The 27,301-nt window shown below is 38.7% G+C and overlaps 1 protein-coding gene across 9 annotated transcripts in view; it reads right to left on the bottom strand.

Moving 5' to 3' along the window:
* The window catches only part of cadpsb (Ca2+-dependent activator protein for secretion b), a 62,646-nt gene that overhangs the window by 10,211 nt on the left and 25,134 nt on the right, over positions 1-27,301 (bottom strand). For 2 of the 9 annotated variants that reach the window (XM_067505830.1, XM_067505822.1), the window contains exons 4-20: positions 26,739-26,819; positions 26,230-26,463; positions 24,946-25,067; positions 19,691-19,802; positions 18,592-18,731; positions 18,122-18,188; positions 17,512-17,620; positions 17,179-17,391; positions 10,438-10,574; positions 10,136-10,323; positions 9,213-9,314; positions 9,045-9,108; positions 8,831-8,954; positions 7,396-7,464; positions 4,098-4,204; positions 2,346-2,375; positions 100-256 (exon numbers count right to left, since the gene is read on the bottom strand). In XM_067505830.1, coding sequence (XP_067361931.1) covers positions 100-256; positions 2,346-2,375; positions 4,098-4,204; positions 7,396-7,464; positions 8,831-8,954; positions 9,045-9,108; positions 9,213-9,314; positions 10,136-10,323; positions 10,438-10,574; positions 17,179-17,391; positions 17,512-17,620; positions 18,122-18,188; positions 18,592-18,731; positions 19,691-19,802; positions 24,946-25,067; positions 26,230-26,463; positions 26,739-26,819 — 2,056 coding nt within the window. Of the gene's footprint in view, positions 1-99; positions 257-2,345; positions 2,376-4,097; positions 4,205-6,535; positions 6,569-7,395; positions 7,465-8,830; positions 8,955-9,044; positions 9,109-9,212; positions 9,315-10,135; positions 10,324-10,437; positions 10,575-17,178; positions 17,392-17,511; positions 17,621-18,121; positions 18,189-18,591; positions 18,732-19,690; positions 19,803-24,945; positions 25,068-26,229; positions 26,464-26,738; positions 26,820-27,301 lie in introns of all 9 variants that reach the window. The other 7 variants (XM_067505831.1, XM_067505823.1, XM_067505832.1 and 4 more) reach the window with 5 other exon arrangements.

Raw genomic sequence — 27,301 nt, 5'->3', positions numbered from 1 at the left:
AATAAGAGGAAGCAATAGAAAGATATTAGTGTCTGTGTTCAGGCATAGTAATACCCGAAGTGGCTGTAAAATAAATATGAGAAAAGTGCAGAAGCTTACAGTCTGTCCGAAGGAAGTCATTGAGCAGCTGGAAGAGAGGGAAGCTGTCCCAGCTCTCAGGTGATTGGATCTCCAGAGCGGCATCCATGTCAATGGCATAAAGGGCCAGGAAGTTTTCTGCATGCTCCACCATGAGGTCTGTCCACCATGCAAATGCCTAGAGACACATTAGGAGGGAAAGGAAGCAGGTGAATCATATCTCCTGTTTGTAGATACAGGGAGCACATGAGGAGGAAAGAGCAGGAACGAGGGAGTAATACACAAACAACTGGAGCTTGTTGGTATTAAAAGGAAATATACCACTGATGTAATATAGTTATTTGGAGAGCGTTTATTTCCTTTCCTAACAAGAGCTGAATGAGAAGATTGACAGTACTTGTGTCTCTTTACTTCTGCTTCTACTTAAATCTTTTAAATATGAGCTTTAGAGCTCACAGATGACTTCTTACTATTTGTACAAAAACAATGTGCCAACTATACAGGCTTTGGTGCATTTAGTGACTGCACCTGGCTAAGAAGTTAAATAGTAAGAGGTGCCAGTTCCTTTATCTTTGGACAGAGTCAGGGTGTGAGTTTCCTATAGCCTATAGATAGGCTAACAATCGCAACACAATAAGTCACATCAATCTCCTCATTGAAACCTGCAAGAAAGCAAATAAGTGTGTTTCACAAATGTCAAACATTGATGTTTCAAGTTTAGATATCCGGTGTTGTCAAATAGAGACCTTTGTGTTTATGGATACCTAGTGAGATTAATTACACCATACGTGTAAATTAGCAATAGAGGAACACAGAAGGGTTACATGTTTGTTTCATGTCATCTTCATGACAAAATCTATCGATTTACAGGTGCTTTTTACATGCAGATGTTGAGCTTCCTGCATGCTGTTTTCCTCAAGCCAAGGGATGAGGGGGGCCCATCATTCACATCACTGTCAAACCCATCACACACTAGATGTGAATGTGACTCATGCACATCTTCGTCTAGGCACACCAAAGACTGCAGCACACAGCATCTCTAGTGTCGGAGTGTGTCTGTTCCAATTAGTTAAGTATGTCTCTGGAATTCAGCTGATCGTTTTCAACACAGTCAGGATTTCCTTGTCGTTTGACAACAGAAGTGCAATAGTTGCTTTGCTAGCAGTCTTGGCTTGACTTATTTGCTTATCATTCAGTATAACAAGTTGCCAAGTTCAGTAAATGAAGCTTAATCCTTCCAAATCTTATTGCATGCGTTAACCTTTTTAGTTATTATCCCAGCTTGTTTAACCACCACAGGGGCAGCCAAACCTTACTTACCTGTTTACTTACCTGCCCACTCGCAATAATTAAAAGTTGATATTTCTAATGTTAAAAAAACAGGCAGCAAACAAAGCTTTTCTCCACCACATTCAAGGAGACATACTCATTTTACAGGGGGGACTAAAGGGAAGGACTGTAAAAGTTTCCAGCAGGTGAAGAAGCGGTAAATGCTCAAAGGTCACCAGGCGGAGAGGCCTCCAACCTTTGATAGTGGTTGAGGGATACAAACAGGACCCTGAGAGTAACAGCAGACCCAGTGTTCAGCCAGACAGACTATAGTGCTGTATCAATGCAACTGTGTCAAAAACCCGATCCTGAGTAAGTGTACTGATGCTGAGGGGCAAGGAGATGTCACATCATCTACTGGACATGCACAGAGCATTAGGGGAGTTTCTCATTCAACTGGACTACATACCTCTTTTCCCTGATTGGGCAGTCACCAATCACATGACAGTAAGAAAACAGGAAGATGTACAAAACAGTAATGTACTTTTGAGGGATTTATTTTCTTTTTTGTAGGTTTTGTAAACTAAGAAAAGACAGCAGAGAGGGATGGAAAAGGAGAAGCTGGGGAGAGTAATGCCTGAACGAATGCAGACTGTGAAATTAATCATTGAATGGAGGGGAAACAAATGCTTATGGTGGATCAAACTTTAAAAGATTCACATGGAGCATACTTTGGGGTATTTACTGGTTCAGCATGCTTGGAGAGAAAGGAAACCTCTGTATGGCCCGATGAACATGCTTTATGATCACAATTATGTTGTGCAAGTTACAGTGCCCTTTGCTTTTTATACAAGTTTGCACTCTTACTATGCCTACAGTCCCACCCATTCCTACAGCATCTCTGCCTAGAAAGTTGCCTCTTGCCATAGTGGCGCACATGCCAAACAGGGAGGGTCGTGATGAGGACTGAAGAAGAAAAAGAAATAAAAATACTGTACCGATTGATCTCCAGAACTTGTGACTGCCGCCTGTCAAGCATATTCAGAGAGATAGAATAAATCTGCTTTATCTGCATATTCTAAGATCACAGTGGATCACCTACAGATCTACACAGCTACACATGTGCATCATGCTTTCTATCAGCCCACTGTTACAAGTAGCTTAAAGGGATGAGATAAGCTATTTTCAGTAGTGGAACCTTATTAAGTAAATGAATGTAATGTAATTTTTACTCCACTAGCGTAATTAGATATCTACAGTTGCTAGTAACATTAAAAATTACGATTGTTAATTTAAAAAACACTAAACATTTTTATTATACAGTGCCAAGAAAAACATATAAACTCTTTACTATTACCTGGTTTTGTGCAGTAATTACCCCTAACCCAGAAAAATGTGATGTGATTTTTGCCTAACTATGGAGAAACACAAGGTGCAAGCTAATAAGACCAAAGGATTATGATATTGTCTTTATTCAATACACTCATTAAAGATGCACAGTGCTGCTGTAAATAGTAAGTGAATCATCAAATAATAACTGTTTAGCAGCAAAAACCTCCCAAAAAAGACTCCCTGACACTTCACAATGCTAAAGTGATAATGTTCTGTGGACTTAAAAAAATAAGGTTGAACTGTTTGGAAAGGAAAAAGGGACCACATAACAACATGAAAACATCATGAAGTACAGTATAGATACATGATTTGAGGTTGCGTTGCTGCTTCACAGCCTGGAAAGCTTGGCATCATGGAGGGGAAATTTAATTCTCAAAACTGACAAAGTACAGTATCCTACTGGATAGAATCAAGGTGGCTCAGTAGAAGCTGGGTGATGGAGCAGAACCAGGACCCTAAGACTGGGATAAATTCACTCCCTCTCCATCTTTTGGAATGGGTCAGTCAGACTGCAAACTTTAATCAATCAATATAGCTTATGTGCAAAGACCACAAGACAGTCAAATACTTTTGTGTTATTAGCTAAGCACATTGTGTATAATTGTGTTTGATTAAGATGAAGATGAAGATTGTATTTTATGACCAATTAATGCACAAAACCAGCAGGTTCACATACTTTTTCATGTTACTTGTACAATGCATTGTAGATTTAGACAATGCTTAGATAGATTAAATGTTTATAGTATTTCTGTCTTACTAGTCAGGTAGGATGTGAATGCAGAACTCTAACTTGTAATGGGGTGTTTTACATCGTTGTATTGGTACATTTATTTAAGGAAACAATCTAATTACTTTTTCCACACTGGTTACTTTGGTTTCTAATTGTGGCAAAATGGAAATTTCACACAATAATACTGTACGACGGCGCAAAAAAACACAAGTAATGGGGGCTTAGCCTGTATTATTGTCTGGACTACCAGGAATACCATGAAACCACCTTTCAACGGCTTTTGTTGTACGTTGCAACAGTGAGCTAGGAACTGTGATCAGAGGAAAGGGCTGCACACATTATTTCATTTTCTATCTCATTTACAGGCTCTACTCAAACACAGCGCTCTGACTCAATGTAACCATGGTCTGTTGAACACCAATTAAAGCATCCTAAATTAAATTCATCTATGAAATAATTTTATTTTTTTCTGTGTTTTATTTTGCGACCAATAGATGAAAGCAGCTTTATTTATAGAAGGCCGATAATAAGACTAGCTCTCTGCTGTGGGGGGGGGGGAGTGAGATAAGAGTGAGAGTATAGAGGGAAAGTGTTTTGAGGAGGAGAGGAGGAGAGGGTTCTCACTCACCTCCGCATGGTGTTCCTGGTTCTGCTGGAGGACCTCTATGACTAACTCCGCCAGGCGAATTGTTTCCTCCAGCTTTTTGGCAGGCGTGACTAAGCGGCCTACGTTCTCTGAGACAAAAGGATGAGGGTGAGGGATGAGTGGTTAGTCAAGCACACAGAAGGATTCCAGGGGGATTTTTTATGACTATTCAAAAGATTTTTCCTGTCTATATTTTTGTCTGCTTAATACAAGTTTAAACACAGTGCTTACACTGTGATGTTTATCTATCATACCCCTAAACAAGTAAAACGTGTTCTTATTTATAAGCATTTTGGGCTGCATGAAATAAAGCAACAGAAATGATGCATTTGTAGGGTAATCAAACTAATGTTGTTGTATCAGGCACAAGAATAGTGGCACTGAGATGGAGGTGCAATGTGGCATCATAAACATGCATATTGTGAAGTCATACTGATGGTCTGGTGGTCAAAAACACTCACTGCACCCACACTGTAAAAATAACTCCATTACTCATTAAAATAAATAAATAAATAAATAATTTTTTTATAATTTTAACTGCAAGTTGATTTCAAGGTATATGCAGCCTACACTTTTTTCCCAACCAAAATCTAAAATCAACATTCGTAATTGGTCTTACTCACTGCTTGGGTAACTATAAAGTGGAATTTCCAACAAAGTACAGTACCAATCCTTTAGCAAGTAGCTCTACAAAAATTTTTGTATAAACTAAAAAAATGTAATCATAATTATTTTTACAAGTAACTCGAAAACACCTAATATCTGTAGGAATTTTTTAGATACTATTGACATGCATTACCAATCTAATTTTATTTAAAAAATAAAATCTCTGAACAATACCACATAAAATGCAATGTATTCGGTAAATGCTAAACTAAAAAAATAAATATTTTAGTCATTGAGAGTCATCAATTAATTGGTTTAATGGATATTTTTACAGTGTGATATTCCATCCACTAAAAGCTGTTTTTGCCCTTCTTCAATTAGTGACACACGTCTCTGGACTACAATTTGCAAAAGCTCCAAATCACTGGCTTGTATCTTTGCTGACACAATAATCTGATAACACGTTATGAAAGAGAAAAATTTAAAGAATGCGAGTATGTAGAATGATATGCATATTTTTGAACATGGTCGTGAATGGCTACACAAATCTGAAATCAAAAGCACACAAATACGTAACTCTACATGAAACAGTGGTGGTTCTAAGACTGCAGTTCTAATTGGAGTATTTTCTGATTTCACAACGATTTTAATAACCTACTGCATTTTTCAAATTTTCTATGTATCAACTCAAGCCAAATTATTTCATGTTGATATTTGTGAGTCTTCACTAAATAGCATTTTTACCAAATCTGCCACTTCGGGTTATGTGTTCAATTCTCAGTCATAGTTTATCATTAGGTGAAATCGAAACATCTATAGAGTGTGATAATACATTATCTTAAGGGACTTTTAATTCACATTAATGGATAGATATCAATTTGTATTGCAGGAACAACTCTATGGTCATAATGTTGTGTAAAGCAGAGCTTGGGCAGCTAATATGACTGACTGATTTGTTCAAACGAAAAACACTCGAGTTACAATCTGTTTGACTACTGTGGAATTTTAAAGAGTCAGTTCATCTTGTTTACAAGAGGTGATTTTTAACCATGCAAACTATTTATTTTCACTTCAACTTCGTTTGAGAAATGGCAGCTATGTGAAACCAGCTACAAAGGCTTATTGATAGTTGTTGAAGACTCTTTGTAAAGTATATTATATAATAATATTCATGACTACATACCACAGAAGTAGGAAACAGCTTTTTGGATGCACTGACTGTTTATGTATCTTAAATAAGAAGCAAACCTAATTTAAATGTGTGATCATAAGGTTACAATTAAATTACCCAAAGTATGACGTTTTATTAAATATATGCTATTTATGTTGCATTTGATGATGAGTGTTGCTTATGTCTCTTTAATTAGGCAAATATGAAACTTATTCTTTTTCAGAGGAGATTGTATTATAAATCTTCATGCAAGAATATAAATGTTTCAGCCACAACATCCCTGCCCACAAAATCATTCTGTGAATTCAATGTGATTGATTCTGAGCTGGATGGACATAAAGCTTCCAGAACAAAGTAAACAGTCTGATACAACATCTGGAACAATATGAAATAATACAATCTCCACAGTATGTGTTTTATAAAAACAAATGCCTAAAAATGCCAAGACATTTGAGAATGCATAGTAAAAGTGGGTTTAATATATTGTATAAAATATGTACTATAGCTACAGTGTTTTCATGCATATGCACTGTATCTACTGATAAAATGTGTGATGTGGGTAGATTCTTTGTGAGTGTGTGTGTGTATACATGTACATATATGTGTGCACTGTCACTGGACCACAAGCTAAACATGAGTTCACCTGGATCCTTTTGATCCTTTTGACCTTTCTCAACTTCAGCGAGAAAAGGGGAGAGAAAAGATAAAGATGAGATGTTTAGAAGTTGCACGCTTTTAGGGTTATTTTCACGTTACAGGGGGAAAGCTCAGAGTTGTTATTCATCATCATGTGACCCTTTCAGGGAATCTGCTGAGATGTTTTCAGCTCCAGGGACTGAGGTTTCTAGGCAACAGACAAATGTCACAAACATACAGTAAAAACAGAAACACTGAAACATTAGCCTGTGGAAAATAAGAAATTAAATAGTGATAAGATGTTTGTTAACAAACAGAAAAAAGCTCAGACTGTCGTAAACAGGTAGGACACACAAACACGCTGAGTGACTTGAGTTGATCTTAATCACATTAAAACAAAAACAGGAGCTGTTAAATCCATACACCCTATGCCTATTAATAGCTCTGTTGGCAGATGTTCCTTCACTGTCTCTGGATTCACAGTAGGTAAAAAAAGCCTACCTGTTCAGCACATCACACTACTGACACATGATCAGACCGAATGACTGAGGGAGATAATAATGTAAGCAATGTAAAAATGCATTCAAGTCAAAGGATGAGCATCCAACCAAAAGAAAAAAGCTTACAGACCAGACTGCTCATTCATGTCCATCGCAAACAGATGGTACTAAAAAAAGGACCCCCACTGATTCAGTGTGGTACTGCTCAGATCTCTCAGAGCTCCCCACTCACTCTCACAGACAAAAGGCACAGATAAAATAAAACATGGCAGGCACAACATCTCTGAAGAAAGGGAAGAAGCATAAGGGGGATGAGGTGAAAGAGTGAAAGGAGAAAGACTGGGGAGATGATGATGAAGGTACTCACGGATGGTTAAATCCATCACTTGAGACGCCAAGCAGAAGACAGGGTGCTCATACATTTCCCTCTTTTTTCCTATAAAAAAGGATTGGGGCATGCAAGAGGCTGGGGTCAGAGGTGGGAAGGCTAGAGGTGAGAGGCTGACGGAAAACGGGCTTTCTGCTGGGCAGGAGGCCCAGAAGTAAAGCCAAATGTTTGGCTTGTTTCGAACTATTTGCCTCACAAGGACAGTGGGAAGTAAACTCACATTGCAAGATAATAAGGTTTGTTTCCTTAGTATCTTTAGCACCCAGAGCGATTTCTTTCAAGGCATAAACAACATCAGAGTTCTCTCTACGTAAATATGCAAAGTGCACGTCAAAGCATTTAATGAATGTACTAAAAAAAAAAGACAAGGAGAATGACTAAGACATTATGAAATTTTTCGTCACTAATGTAATTTTTAATATGTTATTCATGCCAATAAAGAAAGGCCATAATATTACATCTCAAAGCACATGCAGGTGTCTGATGCTGGTTTGTAGGCATTCAATCCCAGCATTCGTTTGTTAAAAATGCCACTTATCACATAGTCGAGATGTCAGATAGCATGATAACTGTGGCAAAGAGGAGAAAAAAGCATAGCAGACAGGGAGGCACAGGGAAGGGTAGGTAGTAGTCTTCTTCGAAAACAGACAGAGATGACAGGAGAGCTTCTGGTAAGTCAAGACAGGGGATGTAAAGAGGGCGGGCAGAGTCTGCTGGAAGAATTAGACAGGTAAGAGGTAAAGTAATAAGAATAATAAGAGTGCGAGGGGGTGTGTGTGCATCAACTGGGAGCTGGGAGTCAGATAGTACATTCAGTTAAGCTGAACTCACAGTCCACTCATCACATGTGAGAGGCTGGGATACTGCACAGCTTGAATAGTCAAGGCACAATAATAGATCAGCACATCGACAGATTTCAGGGCTTTGGATTTGAATGCATTTTTACTCACACACCTCTACACAAAAGCCAACTTGACCTAAAGAACAGCACAGAGCTAAAGCAGGCCTGAAACAAAGGAGAGAGTTATTGGACTGAGAGACAAAAAAGGGACCGACAAACTGTCACAAATAATTTGGGATGCCACAGATCATTTGGAATATGGTTACACTTTTACCATATTCCAAATGAATTCACCATGTGCAAATAAATAAACAACAGTGACAACTGCAATATCATACTGAGGTAAGACAAAGAACATCTGGAAATTTGTGTCCTTTAAAACAATGTCATTTTCAACTTTTAATCCACAAACGTCCACCGACTGAGACTTCCAATACAAAACTATACAAAATAATATACAAAGTACTTCATACACATTTTAATTTTGACCATATGATTCACTGTTTGATGTTATTTCATTATATCATCACCACTTTTGCTACAATAGTGACCATGTGGTGTTTTTCTGGTTACCTTCAATTTTTGCATATTCTTTAATCCGCTGGTAGTTGAGCTGAGCAGCCTGCTCCAAACATTTGCGGATAACTCCTTTAACTTCTTCTTGTGGAACTGGGGTCACAATATCCTTCATCAGTACCTACAGGCCACAATTAAGGGGTATTATGTAACATGTTTTTATTACATCACAGTTATATCGGGGCGGGGAACAACTGCATTATTTACAAACCCTCTCCAGCAAAGATAATGTGGCTTTCAGTGCACCCTCTGGACGGCCGAAGGGGAAACAGTATCTACACGAGAAGATATAGACAGGAAACATGATTATGGTGGAAAGGAGCGTCGGTTTTTAAGATTTGATTTATTGATAATGTGCAGTTAGTAAGTTGGCAGTCACCTGAAGTTTACAATCTGGCTTTCTAATATCACACGCAACCGCTCCTTGATGTCTTCAAAACGCTCCTTCTCGTCCACTTTCACTGTGCTCAGCCCGTCTGGCCTATGAGGATCACACCCACATACTTTAACCCAGCTGAAACCGTGCAGAAGTTGAACTTATGCAACTACTAGTCTGAACCTGACAAGAAAAAAAAACACCCTGGCCGACAGTTTTAGCTTCCCAGGAACCGACTACAAATTGTGAGCCTTGTTTTCAGAGTTGCTTCTGTGTTACACATAGAAATAAATGACAATATCTCACCTTTTCTGCCCTTGACAGAGCGGTATTTTGGAATCCTTTCTCTTTCTAAACTTGAATATGCGTATTCGTTTAGAGGCAGTGCGAGGCTCTGGGCTTTGGGAGCTCTTTGGGGATATTAGGGGCTCATAGCCCAGTGGCCCCCAGTAACTGCTGCCCTCTCTGACTTTATTGGACGCATGGGAGGATGAATAATATGGACAGTAAGAGACTATGGCAACAAAAGAAAGAGAGAAAAGAAAACAAAGAAAAATGGTAGAAAACAAGAGAATTTGTAGACATATGCATTTAACAACATAACATGCAACACAAAAAGCTGCAAAAAGTAACATTATAACACAAAAACAACTCAACAGAAATATGCAAAAATTACAAAGATGAAGGACAAAAATGCCTTGGATCTTATGATTAGACTGACTTCCCTATTCTATTCTTGCCCAGTGTTTATGCAGACTTAGTGTGCCCATCTGCTCTGCACAGTATGGAGCACAGCTCTCCAAATACAATACAACTGGTATCTGTGTTAAAGACGTTTTTAATGTCATGTATTGACATTGAATGCCTTCAAATCAGCAAGGTCACTTAGGAACTATTCTATTCTAAAAGACGGAATGAAGTCACACCTGTTCCCATGGACATGGGAGGCACAAAAAGCAAAGCTGTAGTGAAGAAGGGTGGGGTCAATGATGGTTCCATTTTCTGCTCTGTCTAGCAGATCCCGCAGGTAACACAAATGTCTGTGACAACCTCGAACCCCATTCCTGGCACAGTACTCATCCAAGACAAACACTTGGCCTGGGCTGAACCATCCCTACACAACATGAACACAGATGGAGACTGCATTACTCCATATGAACTAGCAAGAACAGCCCACCGACATAAAAGTAGTATGTGGTAATGTTAGAATGGGTGGAAAGATACTCACCAAGCAGCAGAAGGTGTCATTGAGCCTATGGTCCAACGTGAGCCGCTGCACCATCTCAAAAAGAGAAGCGTGGTCAAAGCTACAGGGGTTAGCGGAGATAAACTCATCCATGCCATGTTTCTGAGCTCTGTCAGCATCTATCCATCCAAAGGTACAGAGAAAATAACACGATTCAGAGGAGAAGGCATCAGTGAGGCACAGGCAAACAGCAAGTCCACCACAACACAGATACACCGGGGATATTTTGGCTACTTCTACGGGCAAATTATAAACACTGACAGCTTACATTGTCAACTTGCATTGTGTCAGACAGCATAAAGATATTTGGTGGATGAGATTCTATCAATCTGAAGCTAAGCTCAGAGCGGTGGGGCTTCTATTGTATGTGCATGCATGCATCTTAGTATGTCATATTCCCGGATGTTTTGCAGGTTAAATAACTCTTTAAAAAAATAGAACACGTGAAGTACGGCTAAATGAAACTAAATTAAATTAAATGCATTCTTTTTAATGTACAGTACTGAATAGATTCTGCCATTCGCAATAGTTGAATGTCCTGACAAATATAGAAGTGTGTGCTAGTAAAAAAAAGACAGAAATATGGCAAATGATCATCTGAGCAAACTCATTGTTACAGTACAATTCTAAAAAAGGCTTAAATGTTAAAAAATGCGATTAACAGGACATTTGCTGATTGAACTCCATTTATAGTTACTGGAAGGTTTTGGTTTATAACCTTGCCTGCCATTGAATTTCTCCCTACCAAAGGAACCTAAACTTGCTCTAAAATTCAATCAAGGAAAAATAAATTAGTAACATCAAATGTAATAAAAAAAAAAAACTGCAATGAAACTATGGTGAAACTCAGGAAATATGGGTATCGATCGAAACCTAAATGGAAAATATCTAATACTGTAACTAAATGGATCATAATTACTCTTGCTCTGTAAACAATACAGCTGTCAAAGACAAAATGATGAGGACAAGGTGATTTGAAGTAGATAAGAGATGCATGAGTCATGTCCTATGTGTGAGTGACATATGGCATGTCTCTGACATGAGCAGAGGTGGGTAGTTACGAGTTACATTTACTCTGTTACATTTAAGTAACGTTTTGAAAAAAAAAAACCTCTAAGAGTAGTTTTAGTGCACCATACATTTTATTTACTTTTTATTTTTTACCATTTATTATACACATAAGTTATGCTTTATTTTTGCCAGAAATGCCGCCAGGGAATAAAAACGCTGGAAAAATGGCAAAGGTAACTGTCTCCAATGCTAAAACTGAAGCGAATGAACATCTCTGGCCTCATATATAAAGCCTGTTTTGCTTAGCATACCAAAACTCAACGTCTAACCTGAGGAAGCATGTCATGCTAAGTTTAGCTGTTTTATTTAATGTAGCAATGTTAAAAGCATATATAAATAGTGAACAAGCTAGAAGCCAAAAACCATACTTTTGTGAAATTAGTTCTGCTGGATACGTAGTTACAGAAATAACCACAATACCACATTACCACAAATTACCACAAATACTATTTTATTAAATTAACTTTAACAAATGGAAGTGAATGTGTGATAAGTTAATTTAATGGCTCAATCCCCTGAAGCCTCATAGCCTGATATTTTTTCTGTCAACAGAGGGTTCACCCAAACAAAATGAAGGCATGTACAGAATTAATAAACTCCCACAGAAAAGGAGAGTCCTCCTCTTTTCCTGTGAGAGACTTTTCAGTCGTGCAGGGCTCCTGTTCACTGCAAGAATCTTGAGAGCCATTTACTTCTGGAGCTTAACAGTCACTTCACTGAGTGAACAACAAGCATGTTTTAACCAAACATACCCAGACACGCACCTACACAGTTTTTGGTAAAAAGAAACTTCTCGTATGTACACAAGCTGCCTTGTTCTAATGTTATTTTGGCAAATGAATACACACTATACATTAAATCTTGTCACTGGAAGTAGTTTGAACTGTTCAAACATCCATACATTACCTCCTGTAGATATTGGTTTCAAAAGCTTTATGTTATGAAAAAGTGACATATGGAAATGTGCACATTAATTTATATTTTTGTCTGTCTAATTACACCATTTCTAAAAATAAAGCAGACTTTACGATCAAACAGTTACTCAGTACTTTTTGAGTAATATTATTTAGAAGTAACGCCACTCTTACTCGAGTACAATGTTTGGCTACTCTACCCACCTCTGGACATGGGTGATGATGATTTGGGGGTGAGAGGTGGAGGCTTGATCCAGGCTGGGTGGGGCTGGGTACCAAATAGAGCACAACTGACATCTGTCAACCTCTAGGTCAGTGATACAAAAGGGGAAGGGTGCAATGCGGGCAGTGAACATTCCTAGAAATTTGCTCAAAAGAAACCTACGTAGTTCAGGGGAGTAAACTTCACGAGAGTAGCTTACCACTATCAAATCTAAAAAAGTAAGTAAAAAGTAAAAAAGTAAAATATTGGGAATAAAATAGAGGAAGAAAGACAAGATGGGCACAGGACAGTTAACACATAAAATCTAAAAAGACTGAGGGAAGATCGTAAATGGCAGTAGAGGTGAGGCCAGTGCTGGGTGAGAAACAGTGACAGGATGAAAGGAAATTTAGGGGATAGTAGGAAACCTTTAAATGTGACAAAGACATTGGTCAGACAAGGGAATTGATGACCACAAAGGAAAGATTCATTCAGGGGCAAGTTGCAAAGAAAGTGATGTGGAGGAAACTGAGAGAACAAAAGTGTCTGAGGGTTGGGCTATGACACATAGTAAGTGGGCTATATCTTGTTAGGTTGGATTAAATGAGGAAATGAGTTTTGAGCTCAGAACACACTCAATACTAACGTAACATTATAGCAATTTACAATAACTTCTTGATAATGACAACCATGAAGACAATTGCCAAATTACCAAAGTGAATAGACGAGTACTTGTGCACACATTTATCAATTATCACACGCTGGAGAACAGTGTGACTTTCACTGAGCTTTTAAATGCCATGCACATCTGCAGATCCATTTTCAAATTTGCATTTATTTATTTTTTGGCAGTCCTTTGTTCTACGCATTTGCAAGTTGACAATACTTGATTATGTTGCAGTGTATTCATGATCTCTACAGAGCACACTAACAGGCATACCACTACTGGAAAACTCTAATAGGGTAGCAATACAATTTGGTGCAAGTACATGGGTAAATAGCATGAAGCTGAGGCAAAATTGTATCATTCTCTGGGAGATGGGGGAAATTAATGAAAAAGTCTGTTTTTTATGGACACATGACACAGGTGTTTTCCTATTCAGGCAAACCAAGGGCAATCAAAATAAATAGAATGAGATCTCTCCTTTCTGGAGGTGTAACACCGGTCTAGCATCTATCTGCAGGCTGAGCTACTATAGGAGGAAGTAAAGGGGTCCGGAGTATTTTATCATAAGAAGGGGCGGCAGTAGCTACTTCTTGTCTTTGGCATTCACAATACTCCGCATACATATTTGCCAACTCTCACTGAGAAAAGTTCAAAGTAAAAAAAGAACAACTAAGCAATTAAGCCCTCTGAAGTAAAGCATGATCAACAATTTGGAATTATCAAAACATATTTCACTCATGGATCCAATTTTTTTTGAGAAAAATAATATCACATACTGACTCATCATTGACAGTTTATCCATATTTAAATGTTTTTTCTAGATTTTCTCTAATTACAATAAACGAAAAAATTGGTTTGTGCATGTGTTTGAAATATAATGTATTATTATTCATAATACTTATTAGTTCAATTTACAAATTACATTGCTCTCATTATGTAAGGTTTATTTGCTTTCCCAATAGTCTGTCACATTTCATTATCATATTGCTTTACTCTGAGGGGTCCCATCACCAATATAGATAAAGAGAGAAGGCAATTATGCATATAACAAATATGTCATCTGTAACTATTACTGAGTCAAATAATAAGTTCTTAGAATAAAATACATGCATCCTATACTGGCACGAATGGATGCTTATACTTTGATCCTCAAGTTGAGGTCGTCAGAAACAAAAAGTTATCAGCTAATATCTAAGACATGAAGCGAGACGTGAAATAGGAGAAGAGGGAAAGAAGAGAAAGAACTTTGCATTTGTCAGATAATCGGCAGAGATTATCTGAGCTGCGCCGGCTACAGGGAAGCACTTACCCTTGAGTCCAGCTAGAAGACAGCAGGGTAAGAAGGGACAAACCAGAATAACATAAAGACTAGCAACAAGGCTGGAGGAGAGCAATCACGAGAGACCCTGACCTAGGAGCTGCAGTACTCAAGAAGGGTACAGGCAAAGCATGAAGAAGAAAACACAACTCAAAAACAACAACCTATACCAACATGACAGTTTGTGGGCGGTGGTGTGTGAGTACATGTGAGGATATGTGAACTTGACAACAGATGTTGAGGCATATTTGAGAAAGAAAGAGGGAGACAGAGACAGAGAGTCAGAGACTGAGGAAGGAGAGAGAATTTATGATCCTCATCACTCCACTGCAGTTTATTTATTCTGGATTGTGTACAAGTATTTAAGTAGTCAAGAGCTACAGGTTAAGGACTGTCACTCTGTCTAACTGCAGATCAAACAGAGCCCTTACTTTTAAAAGGGACATTGGCAAACACATACACTTACAATAAAAAGTAAATCCAAACATCATTTGATGTGTAAAAGATGCTTGTGTGGTGACACTATTCCAAAAGTTACTGATAAACAGGAGCACTCCACTGATTTTAGGTTTTTATCCAATTGTACTTGAAGTTAATTTTCCGACTGGTACGTGCTTTATTCACTACAGTAATGGATGAAAATGTTCCAGGTGGAAGTCACATAGCTGTGGTTCTGAAGGATCTTTATCAAGTCTTATAAATGACACTGAAGATGTCGAAGTGATGTTTTAAAGACATCAAACTTTTAACTTTAAGTCTTCATTAGTAAGTGGAGTTGGTGAGTTTTAAAGGTGTTTGTATTAACCAAATAAAAGGACCAGTGTTTTTGGATCTACACACTCTGGAGTAAAACTCAGGACATCACACCCTTTTGTTGTTACCCGTTCTTGTTTTTCCCTCACTCACAAGCCCCACAACTGTATGAAAAGACACATAGTTGCCCTTTAAGCCTCTGGAGATTTACATAACTCATCATATTAATTGTTTTCATTTTCTATCCCATCTGTTTCAGGAAAAGTCTGTCAACGTATATTAAAACTCTTACAGTATATTTAATGTGCTCAAAACCACTTTCTAATATAAATCATGTTGATTTAAAATGTGTGCATATCCGAACCTTCATAGGACTCTTGTTTCTGTTTAGTCCACTGCAGTGGAGTCAGGAGGGCTGTAGATGTTATGATCCCAGGCCCATTCAAGACCACCAGGGGGTGAAACATGTACGTGTGGTGTGCCACAATGTTTCAGGGAGGGGGTAGGGGGTCTGTGCCACTGTGAGGAGGCTTTGAATGGCAACAGCTGGCATCAGAGGAGTCAACTAACCACAAGAACGATCACATACTGGACAAAGAAACCAATGAAGAAACAACATAGATTTTATATGATAGGATTCTGAGGGACTGATCCAATTTGTGAAGTTCATATCGTGATATGATTAACAGAGAGTGAAATAAACTTGGGGCAATTAGTGAGCAATTAGCATTCCTAGAATTTTTATTTTATTATTACTGTAAACCTAGGTAATTTTTACTATTAGTACTCAATAACAATTATATTTTCCATCATCAATTTAAGAAGAACTGAGAGCTGAGAAAGAAATCCTTCTAAGTGTACTGTATGGAGTTAAAAGATGCACACAAAAAATATTTTGTTCTGAATAGCAGGATCTATTTTTTTGGATTGTTAAGCAGTATGTGACATTAATTTCAGTAGTTCAGAAATGTCTATGTCATTGTTATGGCACAGACATGCTAGTTTATACATTTGGTCTAGAAAAAGAAGACAATAATTCACACACTAGGCCAAACACCAAGTGGAATATATACTGGTTGTGACATTTTTAGTGATATGTAAAATACAATGTTCTTCCCTTCTTTAATGAGGGGGATACAATAGACAGTTAAAACATAAGTTGGTACAGATGCAACACTACTGTTTACAGTCTTACCTTCACTTTGATACCTGACCTCTGGGCCGCTTAGAGGTGCAAGTACAGTAACAAATGGATTACCACTTTAGACATGTCTGGCTTGGCATTCAGCAACAAGGGAACAATTTGAGAAATTATCTCAGAAAGATGGTTGCCTTCACTGCTGCCCACTAGAGATGTGATTAAAACAGGCCTACGGTTAGGACAGAAGCGCTCCGTGGCACTGTCAGTCTGAATTCAACCCCAGCAGGCTTGAATGTTCAAATCTTATGTGTGGTGACCTTTTTTGTTTATATACAAAGTTTTCACACCATATCCTGCTGCTGTATGAAAATGTCTTTTTCAAGTTGGTTTTTCCTTGTGAAAAGACTGATGGAGTAGCATGGAATTGCACCTCAAATACTGTGGGAGTGGTGATAATGAGGGGAAGTCCATCAGATGCTGGAGGAATCTGTGAGAGATCAATTAATGTGTGTGCGTGCTTGTGTGTTCTTTCAGGATGTATTGTGACTGCAGTGTGGACGGCATGGAGTGAGACATTAATGGGTTAGAGCTTTCACTGCTTTGTGGATGATAACTGCTTTCTGTTTAAGTGACCATGTTGAGCTTTGGGTTACTTACAGAACTGAGAAATAGGAGCATCCATTTGGGCTGAAGCACCACCTTTGGAGTTAAGTTTCTGGACCTGAGTAGGTGGGACGGGCTTGTGGGACTGGCCAGTGGCACGATACATGGCCTGGACCCACAGTATACGGTCCTGCTCATCATCACTGGCAAAGATCACAGTGTCGCCTTCCTTCACTGCATTGAAGAAAGCCCTGCCACCATCCAACCCTAAGACAGAAAGATGATGCTCAAGTAGTTAGTTTTAGTAGTTTTTTGTTTTTTTTTATCAACATATGGATTCAGTATGTTTACAAGTAGCTGTACAATGTGTTAGGTGGGCTGTCTCACCAGGCTGGGGGTCACTGTAGTCCACAGTATACCCATCCAGCTGGAGAAGCTCCTGTGGCTCGGATTTCTTTTCTCTGTAGCTGCACATGGCAAACGTATACTGACTCACCTGTAAAATAAATGGTAACCATCACTTTAATCAGCCACAGAAAGTTATTCAGTTCTTCATAGTTTCAAGTGGCATTTGAAACAATGGCAAACAACAGTCAATAATTGTTAACTGTAAAAAAAGGACTGTACACATATTATTATATTTTTTTACAATTTATTATTTGTCCTCTGCATTTATCTCATCCCCGTGGGGGGTGCAGTAGGCAGCTACAGGCAGAGCCCAGGGAGCTCGCGCTGAGTGTCTAGCTCGAGAACACACCTGGTGTATGGGCCAGGATTGTTGCCCGGTCACTTTTGTATCCCAGCCTGATGTCCTAACCATTAGGCTACCAGGCCACCATTCATGCAAATATTGTTTTATTGTTGAGATTTAGCAGGTATGAAGGAACCTTAAAAATCGACTAATAGGCTAAAAGCTGCCACAGCAATGATCCCAACTAAGAGGGTCACTGCTGCTTTAATTTGGCTGAACCCCATTTTATTGTAAAAGATAACTCACCTGCACAAGGACAAAGAAACGCTTCTTCCAGCGCTTCCAGACGTTTTTCCCAAAAGCCCACAGGTACCTGTCAAAACATGGTTTACGCATACACAAACACACAAAGAACAAACAATCCAATCTACATGTAACAACCAAAACAATTTGACAGATTTCATCTAATATAAAAACATAGTTTGCTATAGAAATGGGAAATGTTGATCAAATTTGTAAACCGTGCTGTATAAGGCTTACATCAATAGAATCTGATCAGTCTGATCAGTGTTGGCACTTTCTTGGCGCTTCCAATTTAAAAAATGTAAATTACGCACTGAACTCCAGCAGGGGGAGTAATACACTTCACAGTATTTTTCCATAGTACGTGAGCAAAAATGAGGCCATGAGCTCTCAGGGCTGGAGTTCTAAATAGAAGACATAAAAATGCAAATAAAAATGTGACAACAAAGCTTACATGGCAGTGTCCCTCTTACCCGCAATGTTTCATGTTCTGTGGTTTGTCCATACGTATGGCCAGTTTGATCTTGAGATCTTGGTCAGGGCAAGCCTTGGTAACAGTCATCTTATGGAGCTCTGACTGCTTGGGGCTGTTAGGAGTTGGGTGGAGGACAACCTGCAACCAAAAGATTCTCTAATTAGTAGTGTAGATCCCCAGGAGGTTAATCTTTGATCTCATCCTGTGCAACACTCTGCAACACTAATCAGTGCATTTGTGTAGGATTGGTGATTATGTTTGTTTTTTGAAAGAATTAAGTGAGCCAGGGTAGAGACATAGAACAGTGCTCTGCTCTGCCTCCCTGAAGAGGAGGCCTAATCTCTCTTTGCTGAGTTAAAGAGCTTTGAGGAAGTCTGCCTTCCTGCCAACAGTGCTGCAGTGGGAGATCAAAGAACCTTGTCACAGCCAAGGTCACTGCCGCTACAGGGACGTTGGAGGCATTGCCGTTTGAACACTAACCAGCCTCCCCACCTTCCTCGAACTTCCCTCACAGTAACACAGTACACATTTACATATCCGGAAAATACAGAATGAAGAACAAAAATGTTTTTGCCATTACTACTTTAGTCGGTGATGCTTACACTTAAACTTATGAGAGAAGAGCAGCGGTAGACTTGAGGAACTGGAGAAACAAATCAAAGTGAGTGTTGAGTGCACACACAAAATGTAAAATGGACTGCACTCACAGTGCTTCTCTACCGCATAAAGTGCTTTACAGTGTTGCTTCTCATTCACCCATTTACACACACACTCACACACTGATGATGCCATGCAAGGCGCTAGTTCAACTGAAAGCAATTTAAGTGTTCACTGTCTTGCCCAAGGACGCTTCGACATATGGACAATAGCAGGAGCTGGGAATCAAATGCTGATCCTGCAATTGACAAAAGTTTACTCTACATCTTTAGCCACAACTGCCTCTGTGTTAATGTGTTTTTTAATTCCTTAATCAAAGGCAAAACAAAACTAAAAAAGGCTATTATTCTGGTATATATGTATTTGTCCCGTGGGTAGTATTTGCATGCTTGTGTTCAGATCACAGTACGTGTGTTGGTCATAGCATGAAGACAAGTTACCCTGCCCAGTTCTTTGTCCTCCAGTGCCAGCACCCCTGTGCTTTCTGTAAACAGTTTCACCTTGACAGCAGGCAGAGGGTGTGTGGTGGTGAAGTCCCCTTGGGTCCCCCAGCTAAAAGACACAACAAAAGACACTCCAGAGGTTAGCTTCCATGACAGCGTGATAGTACAGTCTTCTTACACAATGACTTCATCTCCAGCAATTTTTCTTGTCAATAAAGGCTTAAGCCTGGCAGTGTAATTTTTACCCCTTCATGTAAAAAATGTAAAAAACAACTTCAAATAGATCAATTCTACCGCAATCAAAAGAAATAAAATGCCTGTCGATGCCCTAGAAATAGCCGCTGACAGTTTGGGGGACAAAGGGACTGCAGTATACAGATGATACAAAAGGTACCTCAAAGTTTACCATACAAATGCATTGAAAATGCATTAAAGAGAAAATAAGACTGAAAATGAAAATAGGATCAACCCATTTTGTCTAAACATAATAGCAGTGAAAGACTAATATACAAGATCTAAAGATCTAAAAGGGTTGATTCACTGGGTTTTATGTACCACATAGGACAGATCACAGTGGTTTCACATATCACACCTCATATCAGTATGTGACATACCACACAAGGTGGCTCTCACATGCACATTGAAAGGTAGTTAGGAGACTACTAGGCAACATATTTTTATACCTGGGAATGGAATTGTATATCTTATCCATAAAAGTTGCAACTAGATCCCTTTTTAAAGTGACTTTAGGTGATTTAGGGTGAACCTTCAGCTGCATGAGTCAGTTACATCAGGTGAATATTTTACAAAGTGGGGTTCTTTTTAGTAGAGAAAATCCCTATGTCTTCCCACAGACAGTGTTTCCTAGCTGAGTCATGGTGGAGAGCTGGTTACACAGAGAGGACTTTTGGCATTGGAAAAAAACAACAACTTTGTAGAAGTATTTCTTTCAAATTGCTGAACCCTCCTATTAGCTTTGATTGAACTGGAACCAGTAACTTTCCTCTGGCTCGTTGGTTGCATCGATATACATTCTGGTAAACATCTACCCACAAACCAAGAAATTGTCACATTTACACTTACACTTCAGGACTAATTTAAAAAAAAAAAACTAGAGTAAATTCAGAGGTGCTGGTATGTGGCTTTTGTTACTGGACAGAGCCTTGCTAGTCATTTACCATCTGAGCGAATCTGCTTCTGGATTCATTTTTATAAAAAAAATAAATAAATAGCAGTGCAAATTGTCTCATCAACCTCCAGATACGTATTTGGAGTAATGAGTTTTCAACCGTTTTTTAAGACGTAAATTCTTTGAAGCTAACATGGACAGGAAGTTAAGTTTAAGAAACACTAGTGCATTCAGTGTATACTATTCAGTATATAGGCATTTGACAGACATACAAATGCTGTGAGTCTCTCCTTTCAGCACAAACCACTAATATTAAATAACCCAGCTATGCTTTGACAAACCCAAAGGATTCAAAGAAACTAAAACACAAGGAGAATACAGTTCATTATAATCCTGTTTACACAATATCGTATATATAGGTTTTTATTTTCTTTCGTTGCCACCTGGGGCTGACATGTTATGCTTTATTGTGAAGATGTAGCAGCATAATGCAATGTCCAAATCCAGTCTATGTAAGGAGGTATGGAGGATGTGGTGTTAATTTACAGCTTTGGAAAGCGGCTTAACTTGTAATCATTTCTAAAATCCATAATTTATTGCACATTATTGTACATGCATACATTGGACATACATACATGGAGTTTTTACATGTGTAAATAAGGGATGTTGCTGACTGATGGTGAGCAGTTAGTGATGAGCTGATTTTACATGGAAGCTCTGCACTGGCATGAAGGTGACCCTTGTGGATCAATCTAAGCTTAATTATTGGATGTGACAGTGCTGTGGTCCTACAGCTCTTTCTAAAAAATATATGAAACGCTGAGTATACTTTAGTGGTAAAGTATGAAATGCAGGCACTGTGTAAAAAATAACCTGCAACCGTATGTACATTAATGCATTTATCTCATGCACTTTTACACACAGACACACATGCACACAGGCTCATAGACATACACAAATGCACGCACGCACACACACACACACACACACACACACAGAGCTTTTGCCTTGTTCTTCTCTTAATCCCTTTCCTCATTCATGTGCCTCCATCTCTCTCATATTCATCTTACAAAATGGCTCTTGAATTAGAAAGATCAGAGTAAGACATTTAGGCCCTAAAATAGCTCTTATTTGCATGAATGTTTTATTGACATTGTCACGTTTATCTTCTGTATTGTGTGATTTTGGTTAATTAGATATTTATTGTTGTGCTGTATAAAGGTGAAGTCAGGAAATATTAAATACTGGCCAGGAACAGTTGAAGTCAAAGCATTAAAGCGCAACACATTTGTTTTGTATGAGCTTGTGTAACTTGGAAGCAAAATGGCAAAATGGGAGATGAATACAGCACTGCCTCTAAGCCCTTCAGACAATTTTTCCAATGGCCACTGAAATCCAATGTAAAAAAAAAACAAAACAGCAGGCCAAAAAGCCCCAAAAGGAGTAAGCAACGGTCAGAAAACTTATTTTGCTTATTGGCCAGGGGAGAAAATTTCATTCAGGTGGGATTGTGCCATGCATGCTTGAATCCATTATCCAGCCCCCATAATACATTCATGCAGTCCACTAGTCAATGTTAGCATGCTGACTAGGGTGGGAATGACTCAACAATGTAATCCCATCTGACTGGACTAGGTGGATGTGCTGTAATGTTTTAAACTGAGCTCCCACTCCCAGGTAGAGCTGGATATCAACCATAAGTACTTTGTTGTTAATAAGTTCTGAGATCTCTGTGCTCCTTGTAGCTGAGGGCAGGGCTAAACACTGCAAACAGATCAGGTCATAAGGAGGACACAGAGCCCAGTTGTGGTGAGTCACTTAGGTTCCTAATGGTTCATAATGCTCGTATTAATGCTCCATATGCTCAAAATAAGATTCACACGTTTAAGCCAATTATTTTTTCTTTAGGCCTATCCCATAAGCTTGATGTTGCCAGTGTGGATTAATAGTCCACATTTTGATTTGGCACAGTTTTACACTGGTTTGGGCAGTTTGGGAGTTCAGTGTCTTGCCCAGAGACACTTGAACTTGTGGCCAGAGAGAGTTGGGGCACGAAACACCAACCCTACCGTCAATAGGCAGCCACTCCAGCAACTGAGCTACTGCAACCCCAGCCAGTAAAACTAGTTTAATAAAATACCCGTTAAACAAGCACAAACCCGCAGCAAAGTGATAATTTCAGCTTTACTCACGGTTTTCCGGCCACCCTGAACATATCATGTTCAATAATCGCCAAGAATGCGCTAAAATAAGAACTGTGCATTTGCTCAGCCTAAATTGCGGGACATGCTGAAAATACAACTTTATACTCAAAGCCCAAAACTGATCATTAAAAAGGTTTGAAATTTTTAAACAGAAACAGATTTAAACAATGAAATGGTGATCTGGTGGTGGCCAGATGGTTCCCACAGCAGCATGGCTGTTATGCAGTGCCAGAGAGTAATCATTGCATTCTCTCAAGAGTATATGCTAAAGGGTACTAACATTAGGGTCTCTTTCCAACACATTTTTTTAAGGTGTCTTTTTCCCGTACATGGTCCTCCGGGTACTCCGGTTTTCTCAGTTCAAAGTCATGCCTGTTAGGTTAACTGGTGACTCTAATTTGCCCGTAGGTGCGAATATGACTGTGAATGGCTGTCTCTCTGTGTACGTCTCCGCGTCAGTGCTGAAATAAGCTGGTGACTTGTCCAGGGTGTACCTCGCCTCTCACCCAATGACAGATGAGATAAGCTCCAGCCCCCTGTGATCCTGAAGTGGATAAGCAGTTAAGATAAAAAATAAATGGATAAATGAATGGTTAAATTTGTTTAAGCAATCATTTGCAGATAAATAATGCAAGTGCATTTGCATTTACAATTGGCACTAGCCTCTCTGTGCTCTTAGTAGTGCTGTTGTAGGAGACTTGATGTGTTTCTCTTATTTCTGTAGAAATAGATTGATTAGGAGACTCCTTGTGAGGGTTTTTTACGTGTGTAGACGCCCAAAAAACATGTCTACACATGTAAAACGCAATACATGAATCAACACAAAGGAAGACAGCTCGATTAAATGAAATAGGTGTATAGTGGTTGCATGATATGCGATATGTGTAGCACACGTATCAAATATGTAGCTTAAATGCTTCTGGTATAGACACAATGTTAGTATGTTATCAGCTGCAGCATGAGCTGTGTATTGGATGCTTTAATGGACAGTACACAGTTTAGGTAATCTGTGTTTTGGAAACGGTAAGAGGACAACATCCAGCAGCATATCACTGGGACATGGCCATTATTCTGAATGGGGTCCATTGGACTGGTCTAACAAGAACGGAGGCATCAAGGTATTTCTTTTCCTTAACATACTGTAGAAGTACACAATGGATTTTCAAGCCTGAATCAGCTGAGTCAGATATTGCCCAGTCAAAACGCTGTTAAGTTCAGCTGTGACTCATGAATGACTCCAACGGCTTAAACTGAAGGTTTTTGCTCATTGCAATATGCAGCTTCATTAGATTTACTTCTCCTTAAGTGTGTTTCAGCTAGAGGTATATTTGCCGTTGGAAACCAAGTAATGGAGTTCAAAGAAGAAAATCAAAGAAGTAAATTAAAGTGCACAGCCTAATTTCTTTTTAAGAATGTCTCACATGCAAAGTGCCTTTAAGAGGGAATGATGCATCACAGAAGACTGAACACTGGAAACAAGTACCCACTGTGATGCAAGAGCTTGGCAGCATATAGTTACGTGTCTATTTTTTTAAGTTGATTTTGTCCAGGGAACCTAAGGAAAAACACCATTAATCCGATTTTATAAACATAATTCCAATTTATTAATGATAATTAAAATTATTGAAATGCCATTATTCCCTTGGACAAAACAAACAGTTAAAAAGAATACCTGATGTCTAGCATGCACATGCATGTGTATCTTCTGTGTAAAGGTCTCCAAACGTACATGACGTGATTTTGTTATGATTTTGTTTCATTTAGGTTTTTCTACAAGTTAAGATTGTTCAGGCCAAAAAAGGCTAATATTAAAATTTGAAAGACTAGTTAGGTTTAAAGGGTTATAGACTAAATTCTACTTAAAATGTGAGTACTGTAAAATAAATATAAATATGTGGTACATGCATGTGCAGGCTTACGTTGGCTTAGATGCTTCTGCTTGGTCAGTCTGGAGTTTCTCGCCTCCCTCCACCTCCATGGTGCAGTAGACAATCCTGTTTGGAGCCAGAGACTTCAGTCCCTGCACTTCCATGATCACCACCTAGAGAGCAAAGACACTTCAGTAAAGGTTGCAACAGGGAGTGAATCATCTTGTAAAAGAGGCTATAAAGCAATAATTTAACAGCACATCTCATATTTAAATAAATCTCTGTATTGTACAGGTAGTTTAAATGCACTATCCTAGACACAATCATGATATACACCTGTAGTTGGTGCCCTAATATTGCTAAAATGTGAATGTATGTGTCTTATAGTGTTATCCTACTGATGCATGCCAGATTGCATTTGTAAATAAAAAAATCCTTATTTGTTTTTTGTTTTTTTGTAAATGTCTACTGTGTCTACTATGTAAATGTCTACTCTTCTATAGATTATTAAAATTAACTAGACTATAAACTATTTATTGATTATTGATTATTATATTATTTTTAGGTTTTACACAAAGGACTGAACAGTATCTACAGTACAAAATCTTCAGATATGCACGATGCTGAAAATAGTTAAGAACTTGGCCTAAATACAACTGATTCCAACTACATAAAAAATGTTTTGTGGCTGCTTGATTTCTCTGAACTGCTGAAGCCAGTTTGAAACTAAGCCAAATTTAAAAATGAGGTCTTAATGATGCACTAGGGAATTACCACCTCACGTAAATCTAATTGGCACTATTGTAAAAATTGTCAGCATTTTTAATCCATAGTGGTGTTCCCGCTTCTGTGTTATGGAACCCAACAACTATGTTATATTCTTTGTACTTTACTTTCTGAAATAGCTTTGCATCATAAGGAATGAGGTGTGACTGTTCCCTGTTCTGTGGTGATAGCTCATCTCAAGCTGATAACAGGATGACTCATGTTCACTGTTAAGAAAGAGGTAAAAGAGTGTGTGTGTGTGTGTGTGTGTGTGTGTGTGTGTGTGTGTGTGCGTGTGTGTCAGTCTGTTCTTCGCATAGCATCTGTTCAAACCCCTGAACAGGTCTGCTGTCTGTTTCTATACTTAGTCTGGAGCAGACAAGTAGTTGATGGCAGCTCTGATTAGTAGTCTGGTGTGGTTTCACAATGACTTTAGCCAAACAGAGAGAAAGTTACCTCATTAGAATCTAAAATTAGATATCATGTCAAATATGTCAGATATATAAGAAATTTGTAGAGCAAGGTGTTTTTTACATACACACCCCTAGTTTTACTCCTAATGCACTGTACCTCTAAAGTGAAGGAGAGAACCACATCAGACTTGGAGAGCGTGTTCTCGTCCTCCTGGCCCATGTCAATGATGGAGGTATTGTGACCCCGTTTGAGCTTCTGGAGTTTAAACTCTCCTCCTTTAGACACGGGCATGCTCTCCAGATTGGCCATGAGCTGATTCACTGAAGACTTGAGCTCTTCGATGAACATAGCCTCCATCTCCTTAGACACAAATTTGGGGAACTTACCACCCTGATAACAAAAAACATGAGACAATAAAGTAAATATTACAGGTTACTATATCACAAAGCAGGATTAATGTAGGTGACAATGTTTCATTTTATTGGTCTCATTTTGTGCAAAAGAAATTTAACAAAATCTGTTAATATACATTAAATAAATATTACAATATTTTCATTAGTGGGTGGCAACACACACTATAATGTTTACTCAAGTTGCACCATATTAATGACATATTAACTAGATAACAAAGCATATTAAGAAGTTCCCCGTAGAGTCTGACTCACCCTGGCAATCTGGTCTGCCATCTGAAGACGGCCATCGAGCTCTCTTCTGATCTGTGCAGCCTGCTCATCCAGGTTGTCCAGCTATTCATAAAAAGAGAGGGGAAGGTCAAGGAGATCACATTAAGAGCCCAGCAGTACATTAATACAGTCAGGTATGTGTGGCAAAGGTCAACAACATATCCCTGCCTACCATGAAACATAAGTAATGCCAGTAAAACCTTTAGCAAGACACATAACACACTTCTGAGATGTGAGATGTCCTGAATGTTTGTCCAGAAGACAATGCCACAGAGCAGCTTTAATGCTAACTGTATACAGTTATATAAAAGCAAAACGACAGCTACCAAAGTAACAAGCCCTGGTGACAAGATGAACTAAATGAGGCTACACGATCTTTAGTTGCTAATGCAGATTGGTAATGACTAGTACAGCAGGGCTAAAAAAGGCTAACTGGAACTTTGGTTTATTCTAATGGGTTACAATCAGAGCAGCATGCTGTGGCAGCAGACCTGAAAAGACCAGAAAATCAAAAGGAAATTCATCACTCCCTCATAGGAACCATG

This window comes from Channa argus, chromosome 5 (assembly GCF_033026475.1).
Source record: "Channa argus isolate prfri chromosome 5, Channa argus male v1.0, whole genome shotgun sequence".
Classification (NCBI taxonomy): domain Eukaryota; kingdom Metazoa; phylum Chordata; class Actinopteri; order Anabantiformes; family Channidae; genus Channa; species Channa argus.
The sequence above is the reverse complement of the archived record's forward strand: the minus strand, read 5'-3'. Positions and strand labels throughout refer to the sequence as shown.